Source organism: Oryctolagus cuniculus, chromosome 14, assembly GCF_964237555.1.
Source record: "Oryctolagus cuniculus chromosome 14, mOryCun1.1, whole genome shotgun sequence".
In the NCBI taxonomy this organism is placed as follows: Eukaryota; Metazoa; Chordata; class Mammalia; order Lagomorpha; family Leporidae; genus Oryctolagus; species Oryctolagus cuniculus.
The window spans coordinates 61,361,211-61,384,231 of record NC_091445.1 but is presented as its reverse complement, the minus strand read 5'-3'; the positions used below and the strand labels follow the sequence as shown (position 1 = coordinate 61,384,231).

General features: G+C 39.7%; 1 protein-coding gene across 11 annotated transcripts in view; it reads right to left on the bottom strand.

Annotated features, from left to right (window-relative positions):
* Positions 1-23,021, bottom strand: part of SPEF2 (sperm flagellar 2) — a 210,962-nt gene that overhangs the window by 64,849 nt on the left and 123,092 nt on the right. For all 11 annotated transcript variants that reach the window (XM_051853818.2, XM_051853824.2, XM_008262116.4 and 8 more), the window contains 3 exons: positions 17,667-17,804; positions 12,062-12,213; positions 7,646-7,826 (listed from right to left, as the gene is read on the bottom strand). In XM_051853818.2, the coding sequence (XP_051709778.2) occupies positions 7,646-7,826; positions 12,062-12,213; positions 17,667-17,804 (471 nt within the window). The remainder of the gene's footprint in view (positions 1-7,645; positions 7,827-12,061; positions 12,214-17,666; positions 17,805-23,021) is intronic.

Below are 23,021 nucleotides of genomic sequence, written 5' to 3'. Positions count from 1 at the left end.
TAGCCAGGCAGTTTGTAAGATGCTTTGAAGAACTGGTGCTGGCCAGAGTGTGGAGGGCTGAGCTTCAAGTTTTGGGTTCGTGGTGAATACAATCTCACACTACCTTGTTCTCCTTTTGGGTTCATAATGAAAGATCATTTCAATATCCTTAGAAGCTTCATGTACCTTTTAGAAACAATCTAACAATCATATTATCTTATCTGGATCATTTTGTCAATTTAAGCTTAATGTAGTTGCAGATATATCTGGGATCTAAATCAGCCATCTTGCTATATGCTTCCAATTTGTACCGCTTGTTCTAAAAATTTTCTGTCTTCCTTTCTTTACTTCTTGCAGAAAAAGAATTAAATTATTTAATTTTCTTCTTATATTAGCTTGGAAGGCACATGCACTACTTCACTTAATAGTTATCCTTAAAATACTACCATGAATTTTTAACGAATAATACACTTTGATGAGTTAAGAACTCACTAAGAGAATGGTGATAGAATGCATCACTTCCAAACTTAAAGAGGGGGACATAGAGTATCTATTAGAAAGAAGATACAGAAAGGATAAAAATGAAAGGAAGATATAAATATCTGAGTATAATTTGCAATGAAAGCATTATAAGTAAATTGTCCCATAATAAGAAAAGATTCAATTCACAAGAAATATCTAATAATTTGAAGTTCATATATACCCAATTTTATTGCTTCAAATATACATGAAGCAAAAATGGACAAAACTACAGATAGAAATTAATAATCCATTTTTATAATAAGCGTTTTTATCATAATTCTCTTCATGATTCAATGAAGGAAAAAATGAGTATAAAGAAGAATAAAAATATACATTTATAGTTTTCACATATTAAAATATGAATATATAATAAAATATTTGATACCTATGTAGAAACAATGGTATATATGCATATTAAAAAGTGAAATATATAGAATCTACTTCATGTGCATAACATTTCCAAAATTTACCTTAAAGCAAATCTCAAAAATTTTATGAGAGTTCATTCTGTGATTAAAATATAATCAAAGTAGAAAGCAACATACAATTCTGAATATTAAAAATACACTTCTAGGAGGCAAGTTTTGTGGTGCGGTGGATTAAGCTACCACTTGAGACATCCTGTGTCATAGTGCCTGGGATTAAGTCCTGCCTCCTGTTCTGATCCAGCTTCCTGCTAATGCACTTGAGAGGCAGCAGATGATGGTCTAAGTCTTGGGTTCCTACCACCCATGTGGGAGACCTGGGCTGAGTTCCAGTATCCTGGCTTCAGCCTGGCCCAGACCTGCCTGCTGTAGGCATTTGGGGGGTGAACCAGCAGATGGAACCTCTCTTTCTCTTTCTCTCTCTGGCTTTCCCTCTATCTCTGTCACTCTGCCTTTCAATTAAATAAATAAATACTTCAAAGAAAACAAAGAAAATGGGGAAAAAACTCCAAAATTAAGAGAAAAAATAGAAAAATGGAACAATGAAGCTAAATGTTTTTTAAGAAGAAAGAAATGATCAAGAAAGAAGTAAGCCCACATAACAAGCCTCAGAATTGGCAAAGGAGACATAAAATATTCAGGTACTTCAAAAATTTCATAAAAATTGAATTAAAATTAAGCTTATTTTGGTACAAATTTTTTGAAATCCATGCACTGCTTTTCATAATACACAATTTACATGAACTTTTGGAACCACTGTCATATATATTAACACAATCACAAGATCTATATATATTTTAAGATGTATTCATTTGAAAGTCAAGGTGAAAGAGAGAGAGAGAGAGATCTATCTTCCATCTGCTGGTTCATTCATGAAATAGCCACAACTGCCAGGTCTGGGTCAAGATGAAGTTAGGAGTCAGGAACTCCATCCTGATCTCTCACAGGGGTGGCAGGGGCCCAAGTATTTGTGCATCTCTCACTGCTTTCCCTGGCACATTAGTAGGAAGCTGGATCAGAAGCAGAGTAACCAGGAATCAAAATGTGATGTTGCAAGTGACATGTTAACCTGGTGTAACCACAGCAATGGTCTCATGAGAAGATATTTTTTAAAATAACTTTATGCCAATACATTTAAAAATTCAGAAATGGAAAAATTCCCAGCAGAATTGAATTGACTATAATCAGCTGAGATTTCTTCTAAGAAGAAATAGAAAATACAAAGTATTATATATACCTATTAAAGAAAACAAAACTTTGGGAGTGTGTGTAGGATGGGGGAGAAACAACAAAAGCTCTTCCTACAAACTTGCTATAAGCCATCAAGCAGGGTTGTAATAAGCCACTAAGCTGTAGTAGAGGTGCTTCTTGGGATATATACATTTCATTTTAGAATGCCTGGATTCAAGTCCAGGCCCCATTTTCAATTCCACATCCCTGATAATGAGCATTCTGGTAGGCAGCAAGTGAGGGCTCAACTACCTGAGTTCATGCCACCCAGATGGGCTGCTGGCCTCAGCCTGGCTGAGCCCTTGCTGTTGTGGGAATTTGGGAAGTGACCCAGTGGAAGAAAGATCTTTTTCTGTCTGTCTCTGTCTTTCTGGCTTTCAAATAAAATTAAAATAAATGAAAAAAATTTTAAAAGACTTTAAGTATAGTCATTTCCTTGGTGAATGCTATCAAACATTTCAAGAAGATATAATGCCAAACATCCATATACTCATACAAAGAATAGAAAGACAGGTTCAATTTAGGAGCCTCATATTACCTGAATGCTAAAAGCTATCAAGGACAGTATAAAAAGGAAAATTACACAATTACCTCATTCATGAATAAAGATTCAAAAATCCTGAGCAACTTATTAATAAAACAAATTCAGCAATATATAAGAGAATGATGTTTCATAACAATATTGGACTTATTTCAGGAATGCAATGTTATTTTAACATTAAAAAATGATCAATGTAATTTTCCACATTAACTCAAAAAAATGGAGAAAATAATATGATAATTGCAAAGATGCAGGAAAAGCATTTACAATGCAACTTATTTTTAAAAAAATTCTCATGGAAAATTGGGAATGAAAGAGAATTTCCAATCTGTTAAATATTGTCTGAAGAAAATCTATATCAACATTTTTGTGAATAATGACAAGCTGATTTGAAAACTTATATATAAACACAAAGAGCCTACACAGCAGTAAAATTTTAAAAAAAGGAATGCTTGTCATTTGCAATAAAATGGATGCAACTGGAAACCATTATACTTAGTGAAATAATTCAGCCCCAAAAAGACACATACCATATGTTCTCCCTGATCTGTGGTAACTAATAGAGTACCTAAAAGGTAATCTATAAAATGAAATTGATACTCTGAGATGTGATGATTTTTTTTTTTTTTGACAGGCAGAGTGGACAGTGAGAGAGAAAGACAGAGAGAAAGGTCTTCCTTTGCCATTGGCTCACCCTCCAATGGCCGCCACAGCCGGCGCGCTGCGGCCGGCGCACCGCACTGATCCGATGGCAGGAGCCAGGTACTTCTCCTGGTCTCCCATGGGGTGCAGGGCCCAAGGACTTGGGCCATCCTCCACTGCACTCCCTGGCCATAGCAGAGAGCTGGCCTGGAAGAGGGGCAACCGGGACAGAATCCGGCACCCCGACCGGGACCAGAACCCGGTGTGCTGGCGCTGCAAGGTGAAGGATTAGCCTAGTGAGCCGCGGCGCCAGCCTGAGATGTGATGATTTTTAACAGTCTCTATCTCTACAATTGAGGAACAGTGTTGTGGGTTTTTTTTCTTCATACTATTTGTCAAACTTTTTACTTAGTGTAGGGTTAATCTTATGAGTATAAAGTTAACTGAAATGAGATCTTTGTAAAAAAAAAAAAAAGAATGGGAACAGGAGAGGGTGGAAGAAGAAGGGTGCAAGCATGGGGGGGAAGGTGTGTAGAGTGGGAAGTATCTCTGTGTTCCTGAATCTGTGTATATGAAATCTGTATACCTTAAATAAAATAATAAAAAAAGAATAGTTAAAATTCAAAAGGCAGAGAGTAACAAATGCTCTCAAGGATGTGGAGACAGGGAACACTTAGACACTGTTGGTGGGAATGTAAATTATCCCAGCCACTGTATGGAAATTTCTGAAAAATCTAGAAATCGATTTGTCATACAGTCCAGCAATCCCACTTCTCAGTATATACCCAAAAGGCAGAACCATATTGTATCAAAGAGATACCTACACCACCATATTTACAGCAGCACTGCTCACAATAGCCAAAATGTGGAATCAACCAAGGTGTCCATCATCAGATGAATGAATAAAGAAAATGTGGCATAGATACATAATGGAATGTTATTTAGTTATTAAAATAGCTATTTTATAGCGACTAAGCCATAAAAACAATGAGTTTCTACCATTTGCAGCAAAATGGATACAACTGGAGGATATCATGTTGAGTAAAACAAGTGGGACGCAGAAAGACAAATGCTGCATGTTCTCTCATATGTGGAAGCTAAAATTAAAAAAAAAAAACAGAAACAAGAACAAAAGAAATTACTGTGTGTATTAGCATTGCTATAAATATAACTTTGCCAAAATTTGTTTTATATGTTGGTCAAACTAATGATTAAGAATGTTATGCTATGATAGCTTTATGATCTTTGATTACTTTGAAATTTAATGTGCATGGGGGAAATTCTCATTTTTCCATCTGATTATTGTTCACAGCCTTTGCCTATGTTTACACTAAACTATGGTGTTTTTGCTTTTTATTTATTTAACTCTATTCACTGGTACATTAAGCCTTTGAATGAAATACATATTAAAGATATGCTATCTCAAAAGTGAGGAGGAGAAGGGAGAAAGGGAGAGGGAGTAGAGGTAGAAGGGAGAGAAAAGGAGGCATGAGGGAGAAAGGGAGTATCATCATGTTCTAAGAATTGCATCTATGAAATATATTGACACTCTTAAAGACTAAAAGATTCAATATAAAATTTAAATTTTTTAAAAAGTCAAAAACTCAACAACAACAACAAAAAAGACAAAGAACCAAGAAGAACCACAATGATCTTGACAGATGACAAGATGGGAAGACTTGCTCATCTAGGCAATAAATGAACGGTCTGATATTGGTGTGGTATTAGTACAAAGACAGATAAATAGAGGAATGCAACAGACCCATACACACATGGCCATTTAACTTATGACAAAACTGATCATGCAGTGAAATGGGGGAAAGATTTCACATTACAGGTGAGAGCTGAAATGTTGTCTATATACTGACAATACTGCTGTCTACTGACATTGAAGATAACACATACTCCTACCTATATACTCAATAGTTATAAGTGCATATGGGCACCAGTAGAAACATAGAAGTTTGCTTATAGAGCATATTTATAATGGCACCAATTACAAATTAATATATGCATCAATAATGGACTGGCTAAATAAACTCTGATGGGAGTGGGTATTTGGCACAGTGGTGAAGTTACTGTTTTAGGGGGCCAGCATCCCATATCATATTCCTTGGGTTAAAGTCCCATCCCTGCTTCCTCTTAATGCGCACTCTGTGTGGGAGCACGTGATGACTCAAGTTCTTGGGTGCCTGCCATGTTTGTGGGAGACATAGATTAGCTTTGGCCTGGCTTTGCCCTAGCTCTTGTTGGTATTTGAGGAGTGAACTAAGGGACGGAAAATCTCTTTCCCTCTGCTTTTCAAATAAAATGAATAAATGAATAAACCTAAGATATCCATAACAGAACACTTTGTAACAACTGAAATGAACAGACTGAAGATATAAACAACATGGGGCGAATCTCACAAATAACGCGGAGTGAAAGAAGACACAGAAAGATAAAAGGCATGAGTCCGTTATTCTAAAATTCAAAAGCATGCAAACCTACATGCATTGTTTAGAGCTATGGACTTAGGAAATAAAGATCTTTTTTAAAAGGATCAAGAAATGATTCCTACAAGGCAAGATGGCAGGCCCAGTTAGTGAGGAGGAAGGAGGTTAGGATTGGGAATGGGCACAAAAAGGAGTTGCAGGTGAAGAGCTGGTTCCATTTCCCACATGGTGTAGTGGTGATATGAGTATTTACTTTAGGTGGTTTCATGAAGTCATATTATTATTATTTTTTTTTGACAGGCAGAGTGGACAGTGAGAGAGAGAGACAGAGAGAAAGGTCTTCCTTTGCCATTGGCTGACCCTCCAATGGCCGCCACAGCCGGCGCGCTGCGGCCGGCGCACCACACTGATCCGATGGCAGGAGCCAGGTGCTTCTCCTGGTCTCCCATGGGGTGCAGGGCCCAAGCACTTGGGCCATCCTCCACTGCACTCCCTGGCCACAGCAGAGAGCTGGCCTGGAAGAGGGGCAACCGGGACAGAATCCGGCGCCCCAACCGGGACTAGAACCCGGTGTGCCGGCGCCGCAAGGCGAAGGATTAGCTTAGTGAGCTGTGGTGCCGGCCGAAGCCATATTATTTTAATTTTGTGAACTTTCTTTATGTGTGTCAAAATCCACACTAAAATGTTTTTTTAAAAGAAGCAAGACAATGAGAGGATTTACAATTGTTTCTAAGATTAAGAAAAGAAAGAAGTAAGGAGAATGAGAGAGAGAGAGAGAATGAGAATGAAAAGAAAGGAGATCCTGGGACTTCTTTGCAAGAAGTTCAGAAATAAAGTAGCCTGGAGGCATGGAGGCTGAGAAGGGATTTGGAAAATGCCCCATGAGAAATTCTGTTTGCTGCTAAAGTTTCCCTTCTACGTCTTTCACAAAATCTTTTTGGAAAGTTGACACTGCCTTCTGTTTGAATGGGATATTTCAAATAATAATTCAAAAGTAATAATTATTATAATAATTTCAATAAATAATTTAAAGAAGGCTTGGCATAAAATGAAAACTGTTATCTTATTGGTGGACCCAGGACTCAGTGGATGAAGGACAGCAGTCATCTGAATTAAACTCTCAGTGTGTTTTCTGAATGGTGGGCAGTCTCTGGATGAAAGTTTCCTTTCCCTTTTAATTAGAAAGGATATGAATTTTAAAGTCATGTAGACAAATTTCATTTTGTTTCTTAACCTTTGTGAACCTTAGTTTTCTACTGCAAAGAAGATAATAACACTGACCCAACAAGTGACTTAGGAAGCATGTCTAGCACAAAGGTGGTGAGTTAGAGACCTATAGGCTAGAAGTGTGTTTTGCTTGGCTCTACAGAATATTTTTGAGTTTGATTTCACTCTCATAAGCTAAAATCAGTAGTTTCAAATAAAAATCAAAATTTCTCTTTTTTTCTTAGAACACTGGAAGCATATGGCCACTCCGGGCTTCATTCATGGATGACAAAATTGGCCATGTTAGAGTAGCAAGTGCCTTATCACCAAGGGTGTGATTTACACTTAGTGACAGTCCCAGCCCTCTCATTGCCTGATATTTCACCTACCTCTCTCTGACAGGCCTGTTGGACTCCTGGAGTTGGAACCCTGGCCCAGTCCAGAAAATAATAGTTTGGTATTGGCTCACTCTTTCATGATCTCCAATAGTTATTGAATGAATCATTTTACCTCTATTTCTTTCAGAAAAAAAAGTCTGCTTGAAGGCATAATTTTATAGAATGCTTGCGAACATTGTATGCAATTTCTACACACAGTATATTAGCAAACTTCACATTTAATGATTGGGTATCACTGAAAGTAACTGTAGTAATAACATTGCTTACCATGTTAGATATCGCTAAGGAAGCCTGCTGCCAGGTGTCCATTACCAACCTCTCATCTGCCTCAAAGTTTGTCTGCACGTTTTCTAGTGAGTAATCAATCTTGCCTTTCAGTATTGCTTTTAATTTTGGTCTGGGCACGCCTGTTTCTGGAGAAATGGATATTCGAGGAACTAGAGGAATTCTTTGGAAAATAAGCAAACAAAAGAAATACAAAGACTTTATTCAGTAGAATTCTATTTTTATACCCATGTCACTTTGTGAATTTTGTTGTCTTTCATCTCAATATTCAAAGTTTTCCTGGAAGAATTCCTTTAATAGGGATAAGCTTATAAAAGACTGTATTCAAACTTTTATGGTCTAGGAAGTTTTGTTAATAAGAGAAAACTCCAACCCTCCTTGCCCCTGCAGAAAAAACAAAACAAAACAAAACAAAACAAAACAAAAAAAACAACCAAGCAAACAAAAAAGAAACCACAGGACTTCCTTCATGAGTTTACTTCTCAGTAATTATTAAGAGGAGGATTTAACAGTGATATTATGAATAAGTGCAATTTTGAAATTTATACAGAACATATACTTCCACTGAGGGGTAAGCCAGTCAAGAAAAAGCAAACCAATTGGAATAGGGCATCCTGAAGTAGACAGTTCAAAACTAGGATATGACTAAGTGAATCTGAAAGCCGCCATATCATGTGGAGGCAACAAGGTTTTGGTAGTGGGTTGGTTCTACATCTTGTAGCCCTCCCCTCTCTTGAACCAGAATAGTGAAGATCTCTTGTTAAGGGCTTTGGGAACACAGAATTAAGCTCTCTCTGCCTTCTCTCAACCATATTGCTGTCTGTATGCAGAAATTTTAGATCTGCCCTAGAAATATTCTGATGTGGAAGGACCCCAGAATCTCAAAGGTTAACTAAAGCAGGGAGAAATTCACAAGGTAGAATTTTTACTGTTACTGGAGCCTCTTCCTTTGGTGACAGAATTGCAAAGGGTTTTCAGCTTAGGGAGGGACTGGGGAGGGAGTAACTCCAAGGATGTCATTGGTGAAACCAGAGGAAGAAAGTCAAGCATTTTGATTTGTAGACTCAAGTGGCTGGAGAACAAAGCAGTGATTCAGAAATATGATTGCAAACTTCAATAAACAGGTGTTATTTTGAAGTATCACCTGAAAGGTTTCTTAAATTTGAAACTCGGTCTTACTGTGCTTGAAATTCCACAATGCACTGAGGATTTACTACTGTTCCACGTCTAACTTAAATTACATTTTAATAGTCAAATAAGGCTAAGACACTGCCAGTTCAGTTCAGCTGTGATTCGTGTCCAGTAAATTAAGGTAAAGCATGCCTGATCATCTCTGGGCATTTCATACCGTGCAACATGCGTTTCTGAAGCCTTGCTATGCAGGACAGCAGTGGAGGCCTATCTTTTAGAAAAAGAATATGAGTTTAGAATTCATTTACTGGAAAAACTCAGTCTGGATAACTCTGTTGCTATCAGTACATATGAACTTAGGAACGTTACCTGACTTTCTGAGGCTCTGTTCCTCCTAGAATAATATAACAACATTATGATTAATAATATTCATTACCAATTAAGTATTAGTTACTGCTATTAACATGGAAACTACTATGGATCACATCACTTTTATTATAAGTTGTTGGGAGGAATAAAACAGACAAGCTATATGAAAATGTTTAATTTTGTGCTTGTCCTTATATACATTACAATGAGTGTGGTGAATTGGTTGGTTGGTTGATTGGCTGATAGTTCCAGTAGATAGCCACAGAAGTGATTTGAGGCTGAGATTGGTATAGAGCTGTTTTGCAGAAAATAACTTGCTGTTCTTTGCCAGTTTCACTCTATTAAGGAACATGAATAGCATCTCTATTATGTCTGACTTTCTATTTTGTGCTAAGAACAGAATGCACTGCCACTCTAGGCACTGAAACTTGGCCTCTGTGGTTGGCTCTGATGGTTTATATTGACTTTGGAAATTTTTATTCTTTTAAACTTCAAAGCTCTCCTTCAGTGGCTGGCTGAACATTTCTCTGTTATTTGTATTTAAAGGAGAGAATGCATTTTGGGGCCTGAGGTATCGCATAACCCTGCAGCATTAAGGTCATCTCAAATACTTTTCGAAACGAGAGAGTAAAACAAACCATGAAAGAATGTGTAAGACTCACAATTGAAATACTGAATAGAAATAATAATATTCAACATTTATTGAGGGCTATTGGGACTAGCTTGCAAGTCTACTGATGCCCAGACATGGTACCAAATGCTTTTAGATTTTATTTTCTGTAATCTTCCTAGAAAAACCCTACTTTACACATAAAGAACTGAAACAGAAGAACTGGAGTGACTTGACTTGAAAAATTGTCTTGTTACCTACATTACCTACATATAGTTATTATAAATGCAGACTGACAATTCGAACCGGATCTGCCTGACTTCAAAATAAATTCATCACCCTACACTTAGTTTGTGCAACTCTGGCACCCCCATTGAATGAGCAGGCTTGTAACACAACAAATATAGTACTTTCAATATAAAATACACAAGTCATCTCCTTAGGTATTTAAATTTAACATTCATGTCTATATATTATTTTTAAAATCTAACTTCTTCCTTTCCCCTTCTCTTTATATTTATAGTTTTTGTTTTCTCAAGATCTCATTATTGGTATTGACAAAATAATATTTTAATTCCTCGTTTTAGTTTATTAATTTACTTTTTATATTTTTTTATTTTTTTTTTTTTGACAGGCAGAGTGGACAGTGAGAGAGAGAGACAGAGAGAAAGGTTTTCCTTTGCCATTGGTTCACCCTCTAATGGCTGCCGTGGCTGGTGCGCTGCGGCTGGGGCACCGTGCTGATCCGATGGCAGGAGTCAGGTACTTGTCCTGGTCTCCCATGGGGTGCAGGGCCCAAGCACTTGGGCCATCCTCAACTGCACTCCCTGGCCACAGGAAAGAGCTGGCCTGGAAGAGGGGCAACTGGGACAGAATTCGGCACCCCGACCGGGACTAGAACCCAGTGTGCTGGCGCTGCAAGGCGGAGGATTAGCCTAGTGAGCCACGGCGCCGGCCTTAATTTACTTTTAATCAACTCATTTAATTTTAAGGACTTTAATTCTATTTCTAATCACTTCAATTTATTTTAATTCTTACTTCTAGCTCCTTGATGTTTGCTAGTTGGAATCCACATCACAGGAATTACTATCAATCCCACCCTCATTTATTGAAGAGATTTTTATTTTAAAAATTTTATTTATTTATTTATTTATTTTTTATTTGAAAGGTGGAGTTATGGAGAGAAAGGGAGAGATGGATGGTGGTCATAGGGAGGGAGAGAGAGAGAGAGATATCTTTCATCTGCTGGTTCACTCCCCAAATGGATGCAACAGCTGGGGCTGAGCCAGGCCAAAATCAGGAGCTTCATCCAGTCTCCCAGCTGGGTGGCAGGGGCACAATCACCTGGGCCATCTTCTACTGCTTTCCCAGACACAACAGGGAGCTAGATTGGAAGTAGAGCAGCCAGGAGTTGAACTGGAACCCATATGGGACTCCTGTCTTGCAGGTGGCAGCTTAACCTTCCATGCCACAATACTGGCTTGAAGACATTTTTCTATGTGTCCATAGTTCTCAGGTCAGGGTTTGGCATCTTGTCCTTTCCCATCCCCCACCCATTATATCTATAGAAACATTTATTTAGAAATTTTCATATTGTGCGGTATTTGTTTAGCTGAAAATAGAGTTTTTCTCACACCCTAATTTTGAAGAAAATCCCAGAAAACCTACAACTACAAGTTAATTCGGTAGCAGGGATCTGATGTTAGACTAATAATAAAGTTTTTCAGGCTACTGAGTTAATAATCACATATGATTGAGGAGTCACTGGTTCTCAATTTCCTCACCTATAAGACTCATAACCCCTTTCATGGTCTTAACTCTTTCCATTTTCATGTGCTTAGCATCTCTCTCTCTCTCACTCTCGCTCTCGCTCTCTCTCTTGCTCTCGCTCTCTTATACACACACACACACACACACACACACACCTGCTTGGGTTCTTTCATAAAAATGAATGAGGTTGAGAATCCTCAGAAATTCTAGGGGCTGAAAGTGTGTCAGAATGCTTATGTACCACACACACATTCCCTAAATCCCCAGCAGAATGACACATAATATCTCTGCAGCAAAATGAGTAAAGATTCACTATAAATGGGATATATAATACATACTAGTCTTAAAGCAGTAACACACCAAGGTTAGAAAAAAGATAACATTCAGTTTTTAGAGCTTTTATGAAGTTCAGATTTGCAGACAAAGTATGATTTTTTATTAGTGGTGAAGAATTTAAAATCACGAAGCTTTACTTTCAAAACAATTACAGTGTAACATGATAGGCTAGCCTTCCTTACCTAAGCTGGTTTTCTGAAATATCTTTACTATCCAGTCGGATCAACGGGATTCGAGTAAATCTCTTGCTGTCATCTATTGGGATTTTGCGTTCCATTGCCCTGTAATAATCTTGCAGGAGTTTCTTTGTATCTTGGAAACGGTTCAGTTCTGCCTATAACAGAAAATGAGAATGTTAATATCCCAGAACGAACAAGATGCTGTGTACATAATTCCCATATAAGAATCTGTGAGTGATATTTTTAAAACATTAAGGTTGAAATTAATTTTCTGGAAATTAAGAAAGCATTGACTGTGAGTGTATATCCAAAATCTATACTTAGGGAGCCCATTCCACTGAACAAGGTCTTCATATTGTAACAAAAGGTTACGATAGATGGGATGTTTCAAGTAGTGCATATTAGTCATGTCTTTGATAGTCGAGATGCTTCCTGTGTCCTAGATTCAACCAACCAACACGTTGACAAACACCTGAGTGTTGCTTCCAGCACAGGTGACATGTATATTGATTTGGGAGATGCCAGACTATTACACACACAAATAGAAGTTAAAAAACAATGCTGGGTTCTGATCACTTAGGACAGTTTAAATCAGTTGTGGAAAAATTACAAATGGTACCATAAAGGGATAATAACAGTTCTCTTTCTGCAGTCTCCCTTCTTGTACGGTCAGAAGGTAACTCCTCCATTGCAGACATTCCCTTGAGGGAAATGGAGCAGCACAGAGGGGGTCTATGGTAAGGTTAGTCTCATTTATCCACATGTAGTGACTCCCCGTCAGCATGTGAGATCCTGTGCAGTACACAGTAGCACAGACGCACACGGTGAGTTTTCCACTCATTCTCTCATTAGAGAGACCATGTGGTCTCTCTTTGCTTCTCTTGGATGTTATAAACCTGACTTCCACACTTTGCTTTAGTGAGGCTGCTTCAGCCAGCACCCGAGGGCCCACACATTAAAGCTTTTATGCAGATGTATCCCACCATTCTAGTTAATTGCAGAAAAGCATGTTAGGGAAAAAAAACAAAGCAAAACAAGAAAACCCACTGATCTAGTATTCAAAGCCTTTAGCTGAATCTAACCCAAGGTCTTATGGAGAGATTCCTACACTTATTAAGCAAGTCTGTTGCCATTTATTTCATGGCACATTAAGAAAAAGTCTTACAATACTACAGTCATTGTTTGAAACAAATAAATATCTGTGTTTCCATTATGGTCTGCAACAAAAGACAAGGACTTTTTTGGACAAGTTTGTTTTTGACATAAGAAAGGGTAAGAGGAATTGTTCCTGAAAAGATGTTCTCTGCATTATTTAACTTTTTTGTCTAAACGACTGAAACAGGTAGAAATTCATCTGGTTAATTTGAATCTATGTTATAAAATAAAGTTACCACGTACATATTGTTTTAAATTATGGATGATGTTTTAAACAGCTTCCTTGGGTTTTAAGCATAAATATACATTTAAGAAACTCCTCAAACAGCATTTTGAAATGGCCAGGACATTTTTTCTCTTTACTTGCAAAGGATTCAAATTGAATTTTAAATATGTGTAGGCTAAGCTCACAGTTTGACAGCAAGTGTTTGCACAGTCATGCTTGGGTTTGGTAAAAGTACAGAGTAAATGAGCCTTGTAAATTATACTCATGAAAGTTTGCATGCTATCACATTTATAATGAATGGATATAACTAAATTCAATTTGTACAAACTGCATATTGACAAATAACTTTGGAGTATTAAAGAAAAATGTTGAGGGGTTATAAAAATTACCATCAAACCCTAACATTATATTATTTGATAAATAAATGTAGAGATCAGGATAATATTTCCTCTGTCATGCAGAGAGCTAAACTATTTATTTAGTAGAGCCTATTTTATATACTTGATATTCGGGACCATGCTGCTATCTATGTCTTCAGTTTATTTTATTATGATGTTTATCTTATACAAAAAAAAGCTAACTGATTTTAAGCTGCATAATTTGATTCCAGGTCTCCCACTTTTGAATTGCAGGACATGGGACTAATCATTTGCCTGTGTTTACCTCAGTTTTCTCATTTGTGGATTGGGGGCACAGAACAGGGTCATTGTGAAGGTTGAATGTGTTCCACCTAAAAGTTCTTAGAACAGTGCCCGGCATGTACACCATAAGGACTTACTGCAACTTTTTGCTGCTTTTTATCTTCTTTGCTTCTAGTAGTTGTTAGATGACTGTTCAGTTTCTCTGCCTGAGCGCTATAAGTCTGGGCATTGCTGAAATGTATGAGTCATATTGTTTCCAAAAGGCACTGCTCAGACTCAGGAGACAGGCTTACAAACATCCTCTATTCCCTTTGCCTTCATGATTGGACTTCAGCTATTTCTGCCATAAGCTTTCAGCACATCTTTCCCAACAGTCCATCTCTGCTTGTCCAAACTGATGTTCTGGGAATGCTACCCCGGCTGGTTTTGGCTGCTTGGGAGTCTCACTCTAATCCTCCGTACAAGCCATGCCTTGTGGACCTGAATGTCCTCCTGGCTATGATCTGGGTCTGTCCTCAGAGTTAGGTGAACTGTTTCTCATTCCATTTTTTCTTCTCAACCACCTACATGGGTCTGTGTTGTTCTGGTACCCTGACTTCTCTAATCCTCCACCTGGATCCCAGAGCTACTGTAGTTTTCCACTTTCCATGGGAATGTGTTCCAAGACCATCAGCGGATGCCTGAAAATGCAGATGGTACCAACCCTATTTGTCCTGTTTTTTTTTTTCATGTATGTATACAAACACACACACACACAAACACACACGTGTTATTTAACTGTACAAATTTGTGTACCAAACAGTGATTCACATCTTGGGCAGGATGCTACAAGATTTCATCACCATACTCACAACTGTTCATAATTTAAAACTCATAAATTGTTTATTTCTGAAATTTTCCATTTAATGTTTTGAAATCCTGGTTGACCATGGGTAACTGAAACCATATAGAACAAAACTATGAATAAAGGGGGACTACTGAGAGAAATGAGGCCACTTCACTTCTGCTTGTCCAGTTTCTTTTATTTTACAGGCCTCCCATGGTCCAGTTTGCCCCTGTACCATGGGTTGTCCCTAATGTTAGTAAAATGGTGCCATCTTACCTGTGGCGCCATCTCAGGCTCTGGCCCCTGTTGCCAGCCTGGCTCACTAGATGTCAGGTGACCAAATGGCCCAATTGCAAGTGCCAGCTCCACCCCACCCTAACGGGATTCACTGCTCCTACTTCCCTACCCCTGCAAGAGTATAACAGGACCTGCTTCCCGCACATGCTCGTGCTCTCTCTCTCCCTGCCTCTTTCTTTCTTCTTTGCCCTTTTCCCTCCAGCCTGTCGGGTCTCCCCCATCTGACAATAAACCTCTCCCTTAACTCCAGTGTTTGTTGTGTTTTGTGGTGGCCTTACATTGGTGCCATTTTGATGTTAAAATCAAAACATAGCTGTCCTTATGGGCATTGTCTACCTCACAGAAAAACCACTATTAGAACGTGCCTGGGACTATAGACTTCTAGTCTAGGCCACCAAAGGTTATAGAGATGGGATTGAGTACCCCTTGACTTGCATCCTCTGGTCTGCTTTAACAAAAACCAGGAGGAAGAGAAGCTAGGCCACTGAGGCAATGTAGAGATAGGTGGCAGCCAATTAATGGCTGCTTTACACAGCGATCTGCCATCAAGCAGACTCAACAGGCCAGTTCACTGCATTGGTCTTCGATATGAAAATCCAGGGCTTCAGCAGAAGTCAGCTTACAAAGAGCCCTGGCAGCTATGGCAGCCAAGAGTTAGGTCACTGGAAACAGAACTTCCCTGGAGTCGAAGGACTTCAGATCGGAGCCTCAGGCCTCGCTGGCCCCAGTGCTACACGGTCCTTTGGGTTTGCTTCTCTTGCAGCCCCTCTCCATGCCACTCTGGCTGGAGGTCTTTGACTCTAATAAATCTTGCTTTTCAACCTTTAAATCTCACTTTTATCTTTGCCTTGTCCACTTGGAAATTCTTTCATGTGAGACAAACAACTAAGGTAATCATAATTTCTCTGCAGCTATTTTCCTGTAACACCTTTTAAAAGTTGGAAGTACTAAGATTCATTGGTCACTTGTTGAAGAAGCATTTATTATTGAACACCTACTATGTACTAGCTCTAGGGGTTGCCAGATCAATACTCTCATTTCCTGCACTATCTCCCAAGGTTTGTTAATCAACTGAAGACTAGAAAAGCATTTTTTTCCATTCTGTCTTTACTGCTATTTTCTTAGGGAAAATACATAGCCCCAGTTTTACCAAGGCAGCCTTAATATTCTCCAAAGCTTGAATAAGTTTTAATTTTTTTCAACTTAATATTTTTTGAGATAACATTTTTTATTTTTATTTTTTTTAAAGGTTTTACTTTTTCATTTGAGAGGCAGAGTTACAGACAGATAGAGGGAGAGACAGAGAGAAAGATCCTCCATCCACTGGTTCACTCCCCAGATGGTCACAACAGCTAAGCTAGAGCTGAAGCCAGGAGCCAAGAGCTTCTTCCGGGTATCTCATGCAGGTTCAGGGGCTCAAGGACCTGGGGTATCTTCCACTGTTCTCCTAGGCCATAGGCTGAGAGCTGGATGGGAAGAGGAGCAGCTGGGACAGGAACCAGTGCCCTTATGGGATGCCAGTGCCACAGGTAGAGGTTTAGCCTACTTAGCACAACACTTACATTATAATCAAAGGCTTGATGGCTAGTCCCTCACTTCTCTTTTCTTAGAGCATTTACTTCCTTTCTCTTTCTTTTAAGATGCAAATCTTAAAGGCCTTGGGCCAGTTTTAAAACCCAGGAATTTTCTTAAGGACCTGAAAACCATGTCTTTGAAATGTACTGAGAAACTGGGCAGGGCAGTGCCTGCATTTCCCAGCTCCTGTGTGAAGGTAGGCACCTAACTTCAGTGAGTGCCTTGCTCCAAGTTGTAAAACTCCCTTCTGGAATGAAGATAGTAGAAAGTTTACTTTTCCTTTGGAGAAGGCCAAGTAGCAAACATAGATGAGCTTTGACCCCACCTCCTCCACCCAGCCCAGTTCCAGCTCTTTGTTTGGGCAGGGCTAGGTATGCAAGACCTGGCCCGTGCTCTTTCCTTGTGTTAGTATAGACATCTGCCTTATCTTGTCCTGTGTGAATTTCTGGTTTAATAGACCACAAATATAAGTTAATTATTGTCATGTGAATGGTCTGGTTTTCCACCCAATATCGAAAAATGTTTGATTTTCAGGAGTCAAATGCCTGCAGGGCCAGGCCTGATCTAGCCCGTGCTTTGTGGCAGGGCTGCTTTTCTGGTGGTGGGCCACTTCGGGAGTCGGTTCAGAAAGGCTGAGCAGACAGGACGACTCAGATGTGCACACTGTCTCTGCTGCCCACCTCCACTAGCAGAGCTGGTGAACAGCTGCTTGGGGCGCTCCCTGGGTGGGAGACGGGCCTGGACTAGAATCATTTATTTTAAGCTAATTTTCTTGGCTGGTTGGAGCTCATACCAGCCAGAGTGCTATGAGCCAATGATCTCTAACGTTCCCAGAAGAGCGTGTTGCGTGAGGGATGCTGGTGTGGCATCGCGACTGGCTGCTCTCACCTGCATCAGTGAGAAGAAGTGGTTCATCGTGATTCCAAGGGAGTCCTGCAGCCAGCTTTCGTTAATGATATCCAGCCGTTCCTGCTCAGCCTCTTCCTTCCTGGCATCACAAATGTCCCACAGGCGGTCTCGTAAATCCTGAACAGAAGTGGAACCCACACGGTCATGCTTCAGAGTCACGGCTAGAATTACCTGCACACAATAAAACTCACACCTAGTGCCTCTCTCAGAAATGTCCCTAAAGAAAATTTAGACCCACTGTACTCATATGTTATATTTGTTCATTTGGCCAGTATTTAGTTTGCTTGCACTCTGTCAGGCTCTTGCTTTAGTAAGACTCATACACTAGACCAAATGTCCTTGTCTGGCTCAAATCCCTTTCATTCACTTCATCCATGCAGACCTATGACCTATGTATTTTATGTTTTCCTAGAAAAAATTGGTTGAGAAAGTCCTTTCAAGGGATTTTTTTGGAAATGAGTATTGTTTGTAGAAAAAATACACAGCTATAAATAAACCAAGGGTGGGCATAGCCTTGCTAATTAATATCACAGCTGGAACATATCTTCACAAAATGTCTGAATTTAATGGAGTGGTCTAAAAATGATCTTTGTATTAAATAGCTAACAGTAAAGAAGTCTTTTAGGGACCCCAGCCCTGTCACTTGCCAGATCCTAAGCAGTAAGATGATAAGCATAAATATAACAATGTATAACCCGATATTTATGTACATTTGTAATAGTTTAAAAATAAAAGAAATTATATTTGTGCAATTTACATGTAAATATAATGATGAGGCTGGCGCTGTGGTGCAGCGGGTTAACGCCCTGGCCTGAAGCGCTGGCATCCCATATGAACGCCAGTTCAAGACCCGGCTGCTCCACTTCCAGTCCAGCTCTCTGCTGTGGCCTGAAAAAAGCAGTAGAAGATGGCCCAAGTCCTTGGGCCCTTGCACCCACGTGGAGACCCAGAAGAAGCTCCTGTCTCCTGGCTTTGGATCTGCACAGCTCCGGCCATTGTGGCCAACTGGGGAGTGAACCAGCAGATGGAAGACTTCTCTCTCTCTTTCTGCCTCTCCTCTCTCGTGTAACTCTAACTTTCAAATAAAAAAAATAAATCTTTAAAAAAATATAATGACAGTAGTTACCATGTACTAAGCCCCCCCCTCCTTTAAGGTTTATTTATATTTGAAAGGCAGAGTTACAGAAAGAGAACAGAGGGAGAGATAGGGAGATAGAGATGGAGAGAGAGGGAGAGAGAGGGAGAGGGAGGGAGAGAGAGGGAGAGAGAGAGAGAGAGAGAGAGAGAGAGAGAGACCTTCCATTAGCTGATTCACTTCCCAAAAGGTAACAATGATGGGGGGCTGGGCCAAGCTGAACCCAGGAGCCTGGAACTCCATCCTGGGGTTCCTGGGACGTGGGTGACAGGGGTCCATGTACTTGGGCCATCTTCCACTGCTTTTCCATGTGTATTAGAAGGGAGCTGGATCAGAGTTGGAATAACCAAGACTCCAGTTGGTGCCCATATGGGATGCTGACATTGCAAGTAGAGGCTTAACCCAGTATGCAACAATGCACATACTTATTGCCATTCTTATGTGTGCAGGTGAGTTATAAGTCACTATACTTATATCGGCTCAGTTAATGCTTCACAACAACCTTGAGTAGGTACTATTATCTTCATCTTGCAAATGGGGAAACTGAGTCATGGAGAAGTTATTTTCCTTAAGTTTCACAGTGAGTAAGTGATAGAACTGGGGTATGAACTTTTGATCTTGAGTAACATGTGCCATTCACTATATAATGTCTCAGTTACTTTGTAGGGATCATGCTACTTATGTTTTGAATATGTTATACAGAATAAATTAGCTTGTATATATAAAGTACTTTGCACAACATTTTTTCAATGAACATAAACTATCATCTTATTTATAGCAATGGAATGTTTAGTAAAAATATGCCATTAATGATTTATATTTGAGTACAGTCCAATAAGATTTGACAGTGTTCAAAACAATAATTCATTGAACATTTATGATGTGTTGGACATTATGTTAAGTGCTTTACTCTCAACACATCCTAATTCCCACAATAGGTTGGTTTCTAATGAGACAACTGGGGCACAGAGAGAAAATAACTTGTCTATGGTTTCAATCAGGTGGACCCAGGAAATTATACTCAGGCAGTTTAATTCCAGTTACTACAGTGAGTTTTATTTCTGTTACCCTGTTCTTGGAACATGTAGTGTTTGAATTCTCATATTAACATTTTGTTTTGTTACCATGTAGAGGCTGCACATAAAATAGAATATCACAAGTCATTTATATAGCCATATACTAAGTTTTAGAACAAAACACCATTATTTGACATCTGATCTTGATAATTTCATGGTGTTTAGACAAATAGTCTGTTGAGCATCCAATATGCACTGGTTTGTGATTATCAAATATTTATATTATTTTTAAAAGATTTATTAATTTTATAGGCAGAGTAAACAGAAACAGATCTTCCATCCTCTGGTTCACTCTCCAAATAACTGCAATGATCAGGGCTGGCCCTGGCATAAAACAAGAGCCAGAAATCCCTCTGGGTCTCCTGCCTGGGTGGCAAGGCCCAAGCACTTGGGCCATCTTCTGCTGCCTTCCCAGACACATTAACAGGGAGCTGATTAGAAGCAGAGCAGATGGGGCTCTATCCAGTACTTCAGTATGGGATGCCAACATTGCAACTGGCCTCTTTATATATTTTAAAATAACAGGACAGGACACAGCAGAGGAAAAAAGGTAAAAGCAGGTGTCTGGATTTCTTGCTTCTGGTTCTTTTTCTGTTACTGACTCACTGTGAAGCCTTTGCAAGGACTATCATCTTTGTTGCTCAGTTTTCTAATGGGCAAAATGAGGACAATGCACAAATGATCTCCTTTATTAACTTCATGGGATTGGGATGAAAGACTCTAAGAACAAAGAATATTATTTGGGATTTTAAAAGATGAAAACTGTAAGGGTTTATTAAGGCCTTACCCAGGGGCATGGCTAGTTTTCACACCCTGGCAAGAATTAGATGATTATTAAATACTTCTGAATAATCAGAGGTGGATCGTATTTAAGAAAAATTCATGACTATTAATTAAGGTTGGCCGGCGCCGCGGCTCACTAGGCTAATCCTCCGCCTAGCGGCGCCGGCACACCGGGTTCTAGTCCCGGTCGGGGCGCCAGATTCTGTCCCGGTTGCCCCTCTTCCAGTCCAGCCCTCTGCTGTGGCCAGGGAGTGCAGTGGAGGATGGCCCAGGTGCTTGGGCCCTGCACCCCATGGGAGACCAGGAAAAGCACCTGGCTCCTGGCTCCTGACATCGGATCAGCGCGGTGCGCTGGCCGCAGCGCGCCGGCCGCGGCGGCCATTGAAGGGTGAACCAACGGCAAAGGAAGACCTTTCTCTCTGTCTCTCTCTCTCACTGTCCACTCTGCCTGTCAAAAAAAAAAAAAAAAAAAAAAAGGAAAAAAAAATTAAGGTTGTACAATAAAGTCAAGAAAAATGTGCATTTTTACAAAGGTAAAGTAGGATCAAAAACTTGAATTTAGCTTGTATGGTGCTTACAAGGGGCTCAAATAAAATGAAATGACACAAACAGGTCAAATATAAAAACTTACACGAAGTGCTGCAAAGAAAAAAATAAAGCAATGTTCACAATACTGCCATTAGGTAAGAGTTGAATTTAAAACAAAATTTACAAGAGCATCCCAACTGGTTTCCTAACTGCTCTTTCTGATGGTCTCCCTGCTATTTTTTTTTTTTTTAAGGCAGAGTGGACAGTGAGAGAGAGAGAGAGAGAGAGAGAGAGAGAGAGAGAAAGGTCTTCCTTTGCTGTTGGTTTACCCTCCAATAGCCGCGGCGGCTGGCGCACTGCACTGATCCAATGGCAGGAGCCAGGTACTTCTCCTGGTCTCCCATGGGGTGCAGGGCCCAAGCACTTGGGCCATCCTCCACTGCACTTCCTGGCCACAGGCAGAGAGCTGGCCTGGAAGAGGGGCAACCGGGACAGAATCTGGCGCCCCGACCGGGACTAGAACCTGGTGTGCCGGCGCCGCAAGGTGGAGGATTAGCCTATTGAGCCGCGGCGCCGGCCGGTCCCTGCTATTTTTAAAACACTATAATTTTTTTTTTCGAAATCAGAAGCCAACACAGCCCATTCTACTCAGATAAACATCAAATTGTAATAATGACCTCCAAATAAAAAGTGCTTTGGGGGCACACATGTTTATTTTATACTATAAACAGGTATAAGAAACAAAAAATACAACTTATTCTACTTTGGGCGTCAAATAATGCTGCACTGAAGAAGCACTTTATTGGTGTCAGGCCACTTGGGCACAGATCTCAATGCTGACACTTACTATACTGACTTCTTCATCCATAAAAACTGGAACATCACTAGCTCCTACCTCAGAGGGTTGTTGTTGGAATGGAGGTAGACAGCACTCGCATCTAGTACATGCTCAGTGCTGACAATACAGTTATAGTGTATGATCAACAGAGGGCTTCAAATGCTAAATATGTAAAGAGATCTCAGAAGTAAATAAGAAAAGAGCACACTGCAACAGAAAAATGGGAAGAAATAATGAAGAAGTTTCAGGAAGAAGGAAATAGATGATCATTAAAATTAAGAAAATCAGAAATGCAAATGATAAGAAAATATTCATTTTCACCCTCTACATAGGCAAAGATTAACAAAGAAGATAGAATCCAATATGTGAGGGGTTGGCGCTCTGGCACAGTGGGCTAACATTCTGGCCTGAAGCGCCGGCATCCCATATGGGCGCCGGTTCGAGACCCAGCTGCTCCACTTCTGATCCAGCTCTCTGTTATGGCTTGGGAAAGCAGTAGAAGATATCCCAAGTCCTTGGGCCCCTGCACCCATGTGGGAGACCAGGAAGAAGCTCCTGGCTCCTGGCTTCGGATTGGTGCAGCTCCAGCCATTGCAGCCATCTAGGGAGTGAACCAGCAGATGGAAGACCTCTTTCTCTTTCTCTCTCTCTCTCCTTCTCTCTCTCTCTATCACTCTGCCTCTCCTCTCTCTGTGTAACTCTCTCAAATAAATAAATAAATAAATCTTTTAAAAAAAGAATCCAATATGTAATGCACTCATATGATGTTACTGAGAGTGACACAAGTTTAATGTGCAGATTTTTAAAGTTTCAAATTTATGCTTGTTTTCAAAAACATTAAAAATAACATTGTTTTAGATTAAACAATTTCTATTTTTAAAAGAAGTCAGTTCAAAGGATAAGTAAAGACATGGTCAATAATTAGCTAACTGAAATTCTACTCTCTAATTTTCTTCAGTATCAGGATGGTACTC